Source organism: Thunnus maccoyii, chromosome 23 (genome assembly GCF_910596095.1).
Source record: "Thunnus maccoyii chromosome 23, fThuMac1.1, whole genome shotgun sequence".
NCBI lineage: Eukaryota > Metazoa > Chordata > Actinopteri > Scombriformes > Scombridae > Thunnus > Thunnus maccoyii.
Genome location: NC_056555.1, coordinates 8,540,025 through 8,553,836, shown reverse-complemented (window position 1 = coordinate 8,553,836; position 13,812 = coordinate 8,540,025). Strand labels below are relative to the sequence as shown.

General features: G+C 38.9%; 1 protein-coding gene across 3 annotated transcripts in view; it reads right to left on the bottom strand.

Annotated features, from left to right (window-relative positions):
* Positions 1-4,831, bottom strand: part of LOC121891159 (copine-8) — a 94,158-nt gene extending 89,327 nt beyond the window's left edge. For all 3 annotated transcript variants that reach the window (XM_042403930.1, XM_042403931.1, XM_042403932.1), the window contains exon 1: positions 4,584-4,831. In XM_042403930.1, coding sequence (XP_042259864.1) covers positions 4,584-4,681 — 98 coding nt within the window. In that variant the 5' untranslated portion in view covers positions 4,682-4,831. The remainder of the gene's footprint in view (positions 1-4,583) is intronic.
* Between the last annotated feature and the right edge of the window lie 8,981 nt (positions 4,832-13,812).

The window sequence follows — 13,812 nt, the reverse complement described above, 5'->3', positions numbered from 1 at the left end:
ATTTCTTCATGGTTATGTCACAACTAACTATATAGCAATTACATGAGGAGGGCTACTTGGAATGAGAGTATCTGCTCCATGTCGTCTATTTTCTCACCTTTTTCTCTATCTGTTGTCTTTCTTTCTCTCCCCGGCGCTCTCTCTTTCCACACTTCATCTTGACAAGTTATTCAGCCTATTAAAGAGGCTTAATGAGTATGAATATCAAATTAAAAATGAAAACCAGTGATGATTATGTCACTTGTTGGCAAATTACCTGTTACAGTTTTCCCTGAAACAGGTGAAAACAGCTTAAAATCAGACTTGAGTGTTTCGACACAGCAGATTTGCATTAGAAGCGAGCTGAATTAATTTACCATAGTTATAGGTTTTTGCACTAATTTCCATAAGATACACTCATATATAAGACTTTGGGCTCAATTACATGACCTGTTAAAATTCAAACAGTTTTTTCAGGCTCTCTCTCTCATCCTAGATCGACTGTGACTATCACAGTGACTATCACTGCAGCCACGTTACACATATTATCATCCAAACTGTCTGATACAATGGACTCTCATTCATATTGTTCTCTCTTAAGCAATTGTCTCCTCAGTAGGATTTCACACTCTAACAACCCCCCTACACACACACACACACACAGAGGGAAACTTTAAAAAAGTAGTAACCATGGTGATATTTTACACCGCCCATTATGTCCACTTTAAAAAAAACACTGAAACATGCCCAAAAATGCAAAGTATACGCGCTCACACAAACACGTAAGCACACGGGCACACACCTGGCTGTAACCATGGCATTCCAGTTCTTGGGTCGGTGGTAAGAGGACGACCACTAAAACACACTCCCACCCTGGGGGCCGAGGAGCTGGGTGACTCAGACATTAGCCAACTCTGCCAAACATGGTCATATATTCTGCTGGAATATGACATGATCTCTCTGTTACTAAGGAGATTGCACAGAGACCCTCTGGAAATACAGTAACTACAGTAACTGAGCGACTAAGGCAGGGCAGGAGACGGTTTCTGTCCGCTCCTCTGAGCCGAGTAGTATAGATGTAACATCAATCAGAGTCTGAAAGTTTGATGTTTGAATAGAGCGTGCATCAGACCAGTCAATGTAATTTCTAAACTTTGGAAAACAATAACAAAATGGACTTCATTGTGCATTCATGTTAAATCAAAAAGAATATGACCTGACGTTTGATGCCTACCCTAATTTTGTAGCACTCGTATTAATCCGGTTACTGGAAATCAACAGCATGGATGGAAGTCTTTTGCACTGCCAAAATATATCAGCTATTCAAATTGTATTAGAATCTGACCTGCAGTATGACCTACACGTTTGAGTTTATGACAACAAAAACACAACACAAACAAGGCACTGATGCCAAAAATTAACACGGCAACACCGCAAGAGAATTTTCAGTTTCAATTTCATACATTTCAATTGAATATCTGCCTGAGATGGAACCTGTTTTTCTGGATTTAGCAAAAGTTAACAGGAAAATTTCTGCTCATTCAAATACCTGCACACGTACAGTCATTACACGGCATTTACTTATCAGCAGCTACACAGGCCCACTGCACAGTCTCCTATGAAAGCTCATTTGTCATTACAGGGGAACTCCTATACACTACATCCTATTGTGTGCAACTGATTTTAACAGCATGCTTATAGCCTGTAGAGATATAACACTGCTGATGGTATCTATTTGTACACATCACTGTTATCCAAATGCGCTGTAACCTATTTTACAGCTTCATGGCTGTGACACTTCACTGTTTTCAGCAGCTCCTTCTGTATATATGGTGTGTTTATCCTAAGCATTTAATGGTGTATGGTATCTCTGAGAGCACAAGTAATATGTGACCTTTTTTATTTTACAGAGGCAACACAGGCGTCTCAAAACATATGTGTCTGGCCTGTGAATCGTACAGCCTGTGGCCGACTGTGGGTCACCAGTCTGGCGGAAATAAACCGCATTCACTGCATTTCTCACCCTGCTCGCGTGCAGAGTGGAAAATCCTCCCTGAATGAGAGAGAAAGACCCCTTTCAAAGGGGGGGGGTTAAGTACACACCAGCTCTGTCCCCTGTTTACTCTGCCTGTTTCCATCATGTCAGATAACATGTTCACACGCCATAACTGCAAGTAATGTGCTTTTAAATGCCAAAATGATGCCCTCTCTTTGACAGGGGACCGACCAGCTCCAACAAGAATACCGAAGAATCGGCTGTCAAATCACGCAACGACAGCACTCAGAACAACTCTAAGGAGAGGAAACACAGCTAGGAAATATTTAGGAGTAACTCATTGTAATGGTGGAATTCCCACTCAAACATCTTTGATATCAAGTCAGTTTATTAGCTTATTGTATTGCATTTACTATCTTCCATTGTATCGCTGTATTATGCTAGAAATGGTCTTTACATCCAGCTGTGTTTTTGTAAACACCTTATCACACTTGATATATTTTTCTCAGATAGTATAGACTAATGTTATCACTATAAACTCGGAAATGTCAAAAAGTTGGCAAGTGGTTGGGGTAGGCTTTAGGGCGTATCAATACTTTGACTCACCAGCTACTCATTGTATCGTTTCCTTTACAAAAAATATTGATATTAAGTTTTCAGTACTTTTGTATAATGTTTGACATACTTAGCTGGCCTGTGTCACATGACTGTGGAAACCTATATGTCATGTGACATGGGAGGCGAGCGCACAGCCACGAACAGTCACATAGGCTGTTTTCTAAGGCAGAGAGACAATTAGTCAGAGGCGAAACCCGCTTAAAGGACCAGTGTGTAAGATTTAGTGACATCTAGCAGTGAGGTTGCAAATTACAACCCCTCGCCTTCACCCTTTCCTTTCAAGCGTGTAGGGGGACCTACGGTGTACACAAAATTCATGAAAAACGCTAAAGGCCCTCTCTAGAGCCAGTGTTTGGCTCGTCTGTTCTGGGCTACTGTAGAAACATGACGGTGCAACATCGCGGGCTCCATGGAAGGAGACCTGCTCTCTATGTAGATATAAAGGGCTCATTCTAAGATAACAAAAACACAACACTTCTTATTTTCATGGGATTATACACTAACATTAAAACATACTTATGAATGTTATATTCCATTTCTGCCAGGTCCGTTCCGCCAAATGCCACTAAATTCTACACACTGCACCTTTAAAGCTAAAAATATTAACATGTTACTTTTCCTGAACACCAAACTAAGACTTGAGTAAAAGAGATATAGCTCTTGAGAACATGCACCAAAGAAATGTGAGAATGTAGGAAAATGTAACTTTTTTCCCCAAACACTTAACAAAGAGATTATGTAAAAAGATAACTTGCTTTTTCATGTGGGCTTAAAAAGATAGGATAAGATATCTTTATGAGCAATAAAAATGAAGTAAATACAATGCCACAATCTTTCTGTTTTGATTTCTAAGGAAATGTTAGAATGCAAGAAAATGAATGTTTTGGGAGGGGGTTTGTTTTGTTTTGGGTTTTTTTCTGAACATTGCTGCCAGGAAGCTTAAATAGTGTATATGTATATGTAGAATATGCAGAAAGAGGAAGTTGCTATGGAAAAATCAAATCTGTTTAAGAAGATTCAAAAATGTTTAAGAAAGTGTAAATGTGCACTATTGGTATTTCAATGTATTTTATTCATATTTATGTTATTATTTGTTTATTTTTAATCATTTAATCATAGTATTTGTATAAAATACTGGGCTATTTTCTTACACTCCTTGGCACAGACATCTTTATTTAACTGTACTCATATTTGCTTTTGCAATAAATTTGTCACTAATTTCCAAAAATGATCATTAGCCTATTTTGAAATATCACATACCCTTTTAAGAAATGATCAGTATTGGTATCAGTATTGTTCATATTGTAAAGTACCAGTATCATATCAAATTAAAAAACTTTGGTATCACCCTAGTATTCCTAGTAGGCTTCTCAATAGTTTGTGATGAGCTCAATGGATTTTTAACATTGCTATTACCAATAGTTCTCAAATGTTTTCACGTCAAGGAAATCTGAAAAAAATTAGACCAATGACACCCATCTGATAAGATTTTTCCTTTTAGATGTTTTATTACAGAAAGTGTATGAAACCCATGACCAACATAGTCACACATTCTGTCACTGTGTTATTTATGGATGGAATTATAGTCAAAATAAATTCCCCTTTTTGCTGGGGACCTCCTGGAACCCCCTCAAAGTCCCCAGGGAGTCCCTGGACCCCACTTTGAGAACCACTGCTATTACCATAAAGTATTCATAAGATACGCACACTTTTTCTTTGATGTCCCTGACTTCATAAAACAGTTTAACAGCTCGCTTTAACGGCGGTGAAGTGGAGTAAAAGTGGCAGCACACAGTCTACACAGAAGTACACAAATGTTACGTTTAAATGTGACATTTTTTCACGCTATATATTTATATACGCTGTTGTTGTCGTCACGCACAGGTGAAACTGAACGTAAACTTGGCAGAAGTTAAAGTACAGGTTCAGTGTTTTTCCGTAATCCTGCTGTTACATAGTGAAACCAGGTTAGACAGACACATTCCCCTACCTGCAGGACACTGTGATTTCAACTTTGGTGGCAGGAATAGACGCGTTGAGCGGGTCGAAGTCGCCTATCGACGCCATGTTTAGGAAACTGTTGTTCATCCTGTCAAAAATATGTTTTGCGTCTTCCTCTTGTTCCTTCTTGTCCGTGGTCCAGCCCCTTTTTTAAGAGCCGATGAAGGAGCGTAGCGAGAAACTGTACTGAGCGCCTCCTCGGCGAGAAGTGGAGCAAAGGTGGCAGAGAGAGAGAGAGGACCAGAGAGAGAGAGAGAGAGAGAGGCTGGGAGATGTGATGTCACTCTCCCTTTCTCTCTTTCTCCTCCTCTATGTGTGTGTCTTTCTCACTTTTCCTCTCTCTTCTCTCTCTCTGTGTGCCTCTCTCTGCCATCTCCTTCCCCTCACTCCTCAATTCAGTGCAGTTCAGTTGACTTCTGTTCATTTAAATCCAGCAGCTCCAGCTTCACTGGCATGGTGTTAACGACAATGATATACAATCATTACACAAAAAAGTGCATAGATTTGTCATTTCCTCTGTGTATGTGTGTGTGTGTGTGTGTGTTCCCCCTGCCCTCAATACTCTCATTCACTTCAAGTCAAGTCAATTCAATGTGGGCTGCTGGCATGAAACACCCCTCCCTCCTTCTTGCATGGCCGTAATAACCTTTTAGGGGGCCCGGGGGGGAAGACGTGCTGTTAGGCCCCCTGATGATGTCATCGGAGTTATTTTGGCTCGAGTTTGGAGACTAGACATTTATAGCAGCAAATGCGTGAAATTGAGATAAAAGTCAGGATATCTTAGCCTCTGCTGCTTCGATTTTGACGATTCTTCTTTTGATGTATCTCTTGTAAGTCCCCCAACTATACAGAAGTGCAATACTAAATCGCCTAAGTGTACCTTTAATGTCTTACTACTAGAGTTTGACACAGGTTCCCTCTATAAATAGCCAAAAAACAGGTGACAATGGGATTTTTCAGGTCTCTGGGGGTACGGGGACCCACTGAGCAGTTGTGTATTTTGTATGTGTGTGTGCAGCAGAATAAATGAGCTGCTGCACATTCAGTCCCTCAGCCACACACTTTCCTTGTCCCAGCAGCTTGTGAGGAGATTATTAGTATTATTATTAATGTTTGTTTGGAGACACTAATAACTCTCCTCTCTCTCTCTCTCTCTCTCTCTCCTCCTCTCGCTGACCCCCTCTTTCTCCTATGCTATGAGGATAAGAATCGGATTTAATTAACTAAAAGGGAGACCCTCCGCTGGCAGAGAATAGAAGGATAGCATGATGAATGTGAGGGGATAAGGAGGAGAGTCACATTACGAGGGCATTGTGTGTGTTTCTGAAAGAGATCTACAGTATATTGAACTATTTCGCCAGTCCAAGAGTGTGTGTTTGTTTCTCAAGAAGCATGTGTGTGTGCTATCAAGAGAAATTAATCTGATAATGTATTATTTTATGTGTCTGTGTGCACATAAGTGTACAAGGACACTCCTCCTCATTATAAGTGCTCTGTCCCACAGATTTTTTATTTAAAAATTTGGCATGAAGAGCTGCACAAGTATCCCAAACGGTCCTGTAGGTGAGAAAGAAAGTGCCTGCTCACTTTTGCTGTATGTTGCATCAGTGTGTGTGTATGTGTGTGTGTCTGTGTGTGTGTGTGTAAGCATTACGTTTAGACGATAGAGTCATACGATCTTAAAATGATGCATCTCAGCATTACTCAGTGTGTTTACTGGACCACCACATCTCTAAATATAGCAGTCTTACACACTTGCACACACACACACACACTCACACACACACACAGACACACATGCGCCACCGACACACCCTGGGCTGAATGTGTGGGATGGTGGCAAAAACCATTACGCCACCTCTGGGCAGACATCATGCCACCCGCTCTGTCCACATGGATGGGTGGGGTGGGTGGGTTCATACACACACAGGGGCAAACATTACTGCAGACACACACAGAGGAGGAATACAGACAGAAAGACAGAAGACATTTGTGTGAGTAAACATCAAATCAACGCCAACCGACAGTAGCAGCACACACAGGAGCACTGGCTGTACACACACGCAGAAAAACACAACTTTTGAGACCAGGCTGTAAGAATGTTGATACCCATTAATCATAATTCAGCTCCTGGATCCCTGAACATGCATAAAACATGAAGCTATTTGTTAGGAAGAAATTGTCGCATAATTGTTACTCACGACCGCGATAACTATCTCATGCATCTATGTTAACAGACCCAACCAAAGCACACAAATTCACCATCACTGTTGGACTTTCATTTAGAGTTTTATGAGCAATGTATTTTTCTTTCTTTGCCCTGTAGAAGTGATATTTCATTAGAAGAAATTTAGATTAAAAAAGAAAAAGGCGATATTTCTCATTTGTAGGACATTTTTATTTGCACATTTTACCTCTGCTGTAATTCATGTTGAATAATTATTAATGGTCTTTTAGCTAAATGTAGATACAGTATAGTGGGGCTCTGTATTTATTCCTATACTTCCTCCTATACTTTAACACAGACAAAAAAATATATATACAGGCTCCAGACAATTAGATCCAGCCACAAAATAACATTATGTTTTTAAAAACATATTTTTTATTTGAGGGACCAATTTGACCAAACTGCATTTACTAGCTTTTCTGGAGTGCTTGATCATATCACATGATCTCCATCAACAGATGGCATTTGCCATGTTGTCACGGAATTATAAATGTTAAAATTTTAATTTTTTCTAAGTATTTTAAGGACCCACATGTTTGCTTAAAGGCTCAGGTTTAGTGTTCATTCTCTACTTTGGAAACAACAGGTGAGAAAACAATCTCTGGAGCTTTTGATCATATCCCATGCAGCATGTTTTAGTTTTGACTTCTTACAATGACTGATGATGTGAGCTGAGAAAATGTCAATTCAGCTTTGTGTTTTACAGTTTGGCCAATCTGTTAGGGTGGGAAGCCAGAATGTGTTGTTATACTGTAGAAGATTGTGAGAAAAACTTATGTTAATTAATCATTACAAATATGGAGAAAGCACAAGCTACACAGTATATACTGGGCATATGTTTGATTTGAACACATGAAATGTATACACTTATACGCACTAGAGACTAAAGAGTCGAAGCACATGTTAATATGCTAACTCAATCATGTTTCTTTCACCTGAGAAACATAGCCCAAACTCCAGTCTGTGGTATCAAGAAATGAAATGGAGATGTTAATACATGCTTTTATTTCATCACGTTTGGACTACTGTAACTCCCTTTTTACCTGCCTTAATAAATCTTCCATACACCACTACAAACTGTCCAAAACACTGCTGCTAGGCTTTTAACACAATCTAACAGATTGTCACATATAACTCCTATTTTAATCTCATTGCACTGGCTTCCAGTAAATTTTAGAATTCATTTTAAAATTTTTGTGCTCACTTATAGAGCCCTACATGGCCAGGCTCCACAGTACATTATGGACCTTCTGCACCCCTTCACCACTATTTGAGCTCTTAGATCCTCCTCCCAGGGCTTTCTAAGTGTACCTCATACACATTTTAAGACCCAGGGAGATCATGCTTTCGAGTCAGTAGCCCCTAAGCTTTGGAATAGTCTTCCAACAAGCTTAAGGTTCTTAGATAATGTAGACTCTAGACTCACTAGATAAAGCAGCTAAAAACCCATTTGTTCAGACAGGCATTTGGGTAGTATGTGCTATTTTATCTTAATTTGTCTATTTTATCTGCTCTCCTTGTATATTTTAACTGGTGTCTTTGTTTTTTATTTTATTCTGATTTTATTTTACTTTATTTTTCTTCTTTGACTGTGAAGCACTTTGTAACTGGTGTTTGTGAAAGGTGCTATATAAAAAAACTTTGCTTGCTTGCTTGCTTGCTAGAGAGAAATTCAGGAGAAGTTATCCTCTGGGGACCATGAATATCAGTGCAAAATTTCAGGACAATCCATCAAATAGTTAAAGAAATATTTCAGTCTAGACCAAAGTGGTGAACTGACCAGATACTGCTATCCCTAGAGCCATGTCGCTCTGAGAAGGGTCTCAATTAAATAAAGTAAATCTGACTCTTTAAACACACAAAGCCCAGCGGGTCAGCTGAGAGATAACTAATTAGACTCTAAATTACATAAAATGGCCTCCTATCTTTCAACTCAGCCATGCCTAAATTTCCTTTTGCCCTAGTGTTAGTCCCAGGTAGTTATCATCTCTCATGTGCTCATTTATGCTACGAAGGGTTCAGCTGTGCTTAACTCATTGACACTCGGCCACTTGACACACAATTAATACTGACCTACAGTTACATGAAGAGATTTTCATTAGATGATTGAATGTTGAGTGCTTCCTCTGTCAAATGTATATAAGAGCACTTGACCAGCTCACTGTGGCTGTTACTATCAGCTTTTCGTCCCATTCACTACCATTCCCCATTAGTGTGTCTATGTGTGGCTACCTGTTGGCGATCTCTCTTGACATGAAAACTCAAACTGATTCTGTAAATGAAGCACGGATGTCATTTCTTTAAAGGCAATGCCCTCTAATTTCACACTAAAGAGCTTTTACTGGCATATTAAAACGTTGCTCTTCCCAATCTGTTTTACTTGATAACTGAGAGGGGACAAGGTTGAATTCTGTAGGCGCATTAAGAGAGCAAGCAGCAGTATCACGGCTCATCAGTTCTGGTCATAAAGCAGCAGTGCTGGTATTTTTAGCTGGAGGATTCACTCTGTGAACGCTCAGAGATAGGAGTCGGACTGTTGAATATTGACCCTGTGCTCCTGAGCCTCATTGCCGCTCAGAAAAATGTCTTTAACTACCACCTGCTCGCTTGCTTGTTTCCCCGCACCTTATCTCTTACATCTTTCTTTGCTTCTGTTTCTATCTCTGACACGTCTTCTCCCACCGATTCTGTCTTTGAGTTTGTCTCCATCCGGCTGTCAAAGAAATGAGATGCAAATTGAATAGGGTTTTTCTTCATACCGCAAGTTGAAGCGAATAGCTCACGGTAGAAAACAAAACATTTGTATAGCTAATGATCCCCATACAGTATGTGATTCATCATATGACTTCATCTAAATGTAAAAACAGAGAAATGCACTGTGAAATTCTCTAATGCATCAACCAATTGCTAAATAATGTTGGAAACATAATACATAGGACAATGGATATTACATTACTGGCAGAGTGTGATGAAAATTATACATTCAACAAATGTATTTTGCTCATTGTTTTCATGTAACTTCTCGACTCAAATACTGAAAGGGAGCACGACAACCACACAGAGACAGGGCTAAATCTCATACTAGACCATTTCCCAAAGAAATGAACCTGTATTGATTTTAATCCCTCAGTAAACACGAAGCACCTGCAGCTGAACAAATCAGATTCTCATTATTCAGACAGATTTAACTGTGAAACAAGAGCATCCAGAGAAGCCCACACACATCACCAATCAATGTGTTCACTGAACAGATTAGAGGAGGATCCAAACTCTTCAGAGATTACGCTAAAATTAAACTGAAAGTGGAACTGTCAGCCCACGCTTTCCGTCTGAGAAGTCGTCATTGATTTCTGGTGAAAGTGGATCATCTGGCTTGTACTCTTGTGTGCCAGGAACACAAGTATCATTCAATTTCAGTATACAGTAAACATCCCAGAGAGCTGCTAGGGCAGAGAATTGGTGATCATGTATGAAAACTAGAAGCCATACTTGGGTTTTCCAAGAACTTGTCTCCTTATTAAGATTTTTGTGACCCGATAAACTGCCTTGGCAGTAGCCTGCATGAGCACATAAATGACTTTGGGCATTGATAGTTTGATAGAAAGCATATGCCTATACAAGGTCACACTGTAATCCAATGTTACCACAAAATGTCAACAGGGAAATGGGAAATATGCTTATTAGTTTCCTTGCCAAGAGTTAGATGGGAAGATCACTATCACTCTCATGTCTGTCCGTTAAATATGAAGCTACAGCCCGGTCTACTACCATATGCTAGCTAAATAAAGCTAACCCTCAGTTTGATGTACAAAAATGGAATAAAAAAGGACAACTTGTAGTTTTACACTTTTGCAGAGTTACATGCTGGGGGTTGTTTTTACATTTTTGTTTCAGTACAAGTTAAGCCATTGTAATAAAAAGTGTTAATTAGTGAACTTTAGTTAGTGTTTCCTGCTGCTTCCAGTCTTTTCGCTAAACTAAGTTAACTGCCTGCCCGCTAGCTGTATTCATTTTTAGTGGATCAAATACGCATATTTCCCCAAGTGCCCCACATATTCAAGTATTTACCCAAGTATTCCTTTAAGATTAAAAGGCCAGGATAAGGTTATGGTTAGAGTAACATGTAAAAGTTTAGATTTTGGAGATACATTAAAGCTGCTATATATGAGAATTGTGAAGCAATAACCATGTATTAATTACTTTCTATTGCCAATGAGTGAACAGATTGACCTTCCCCGACTTTCTCAGTTGCTTATAACAGCCTGTTGACTACGTAAAGGACTCTGGACGGTTTTGCTGGGAAAATCAGATGTGATGTTTGTGCACGCTCCTCTGCCCCAACCCCCTACAGTGCCAACAGGGAGCAAAACTGGCTAACGTTAGCTTAGAAATGGAGTCTGGTAATGTCTGACCCAGAGCTTTCTTCCTATTGGACAGGTAAGCTAACATTAGTGCAAAGCATGTGAAATATATTGTGATAATGTAGTTTTATCTGGCTAATGTTAGCGCTGCTGCTCGCTCAAGCTGACAGAGTGCGAGCATCAGGATGCTGACTGCAGCTCACTTAATAGCCACTAACTCATTAATGAGAGGAAATTTCTGATTCTTTCATTTTGCACCTTCAAAGCAGTTGTTCCTAACCTTTTGTACTTGCGATCACTATTAATATTACAAAGCAATGTCTACTCCAAATACCTCAATACATAAAATGTATGTCTATAAGAAACAGTAATACAATACAGTATTTCACAAGAATTAAAAAAGAGAAAATTCTTAAAAACACATAATTTTGCATAGCAGTGTTTTGTTTTTCTTATTTTCTTCCCTTGTAGTCATCTGGTGACCCTTACATTCATCTTGTGACCACTTGTGGGGGTCCTGACCCCCAGGTTGGGAACCACTGAAAAAAGAGCAACAATGTTGGAAAGCTAATTTGTTAACAAATGTGATCCTCTATTATATGCACTAGCATTTGTGCAAATCATATATGTATATACAGTGAGGACATGGTAGTTAGCTGATTTGCAAGCTGATACTATTTTGACATCAATGCAAATCAGTCACACTTCTCAAAATGAAAAATAATCAGTCTCCTGTCAAAAATAGCAGAGAAATTAAATAAGTTGAGTTAATCAAGTTGCAGTATGTATTGTGGGGGTGTGTTATGTCATCTGAAAGCACATAATAGAATAGAATAAAGCAGACAACACAGTGTGAGGCAGCAGCAAGTCAATGCTCTGCTCCTGTGAGGCCAATTAACACTTCTCTGCCTACAGTACAGCTCAACGTTAAATATTGAGCCTTCTATCACTGTTCACATTCCTTTATGTCTTCAGGGGGAGTTTCTTGTTCTTTTTCACCTCTCGCTGTCTCTGTCTGCAATTCCTCCTCCGGAGTAAATCATAGGACACAATATTACTGCCTGCAGTTATAATTAAAGAAGGAATGAAACAAGCTGCAGGGAAATGATGATTACAGACAGAATCCAGAGATTATGTAAATTATTGTGAGATAATATACTGTATAATGTATGCATGGTGAAACTGTGTTATTATTTTTCTTGAATGAGGATACTCCCACATTTTCCTCTTTAAAAGACAATTATTACATCTCTTCCTATTGGACAGGTAAGCTAACATTACTGCAAAGCATGTGAAATATATTGTGATATTGTGGTTTTATCTGGTTTATGTTAGTGCTGCTGCTCGCTCAAGCTGACAGAGTGCAAGCCATCTCCTATGATGAGGCTGCTTCATTTGAATTTTTGTCATTTTTATGGTGTATTCATGAGCTGTGGATGTAGATATTGCATTGCATTCATTTCAGTCATGATGGAAATGATTCAACAAGTGGAAGGTGAAAAAATTAAATGGTGTAAATCACCCTCAAAACAGTTGTGTGCAGTTAAACTATGCCAAAGAAACACAATGCTCACAACTACACACATTTCCGGAGTCTCTAATCCAATATGACTACTTATCCAGTACATCACGTCATTACACTGCACTACCACCATGTGGTCATAAGGCATTCATACAGTTTGAAAGACAAAAAAGATACTTTTATTTTTTTTTTATTTTTAAAATTTATTTTCACACAGCATCTGATATTTTAATCACTTGTGCTCAAGAGAATCAGCAGGAAGAAAACAACAGTCGTATTTACAAAAGAGCAGATTTACAGTCAAATTTTAAAAAAGATACAACTACAATTAGAAGGATAATTACGATTTAAACAGTCTATTTGATTCATCATGAACTGGGAACACTTAGCCCACAGCTCATATTGTTTCTTTTTTTGGGGATAATTTCTGCAGCAATTCAAGTGCAAGTCAATGGGACCGAAAACCAGTTTCTGTAACTAATATTACTTTAGTACTGTGCGGTAAAGTTTGTTATGAGACAGTTGGGAAACAGCTTTAAAGTTGCAAAAATGAACATTTTCAGTGCAATTATTTTAGCCCCATCGACTGTAGCATTGCTAACAATGTCTACCTCCAATATCCAAACCAGAGCAGCAAGTGTTTTTCCAATACATTTAGAGGATACTCTTGATTAAATTGGTTACCTGACCGTTTTAATGAGGGATAGCCCACATTTATCAAGTAGTGATTCTACACTCACTAACTACACTTTAGGATTTAACACAGGCACTGATAATACACCTCTAATTATGGAGAAACCCAGCCTATAATTTTTGTGCAGTCCATCATCTATGATGCTAAGATATCAGAGGCCTCAGATGAAAATAAGTTCAAAATCTCTGATGCTGATTGATAAGGAGGACACAACAGCAAAATCAAAAATCAAAGAAAAATATAAATAAATAGTAGCATTTTAGGCTCATTTTAAAAGACTGAATGATATTTGAAATGCTCAACTGCAGCATGTATGCAGTTTAGAGACAGTGGGGGTGAACAGTACTGTACACGGAGAACGGAATGACACGTTGTCACATCACTTGGTTTGAGAAAAAACACTTGTACAAACAC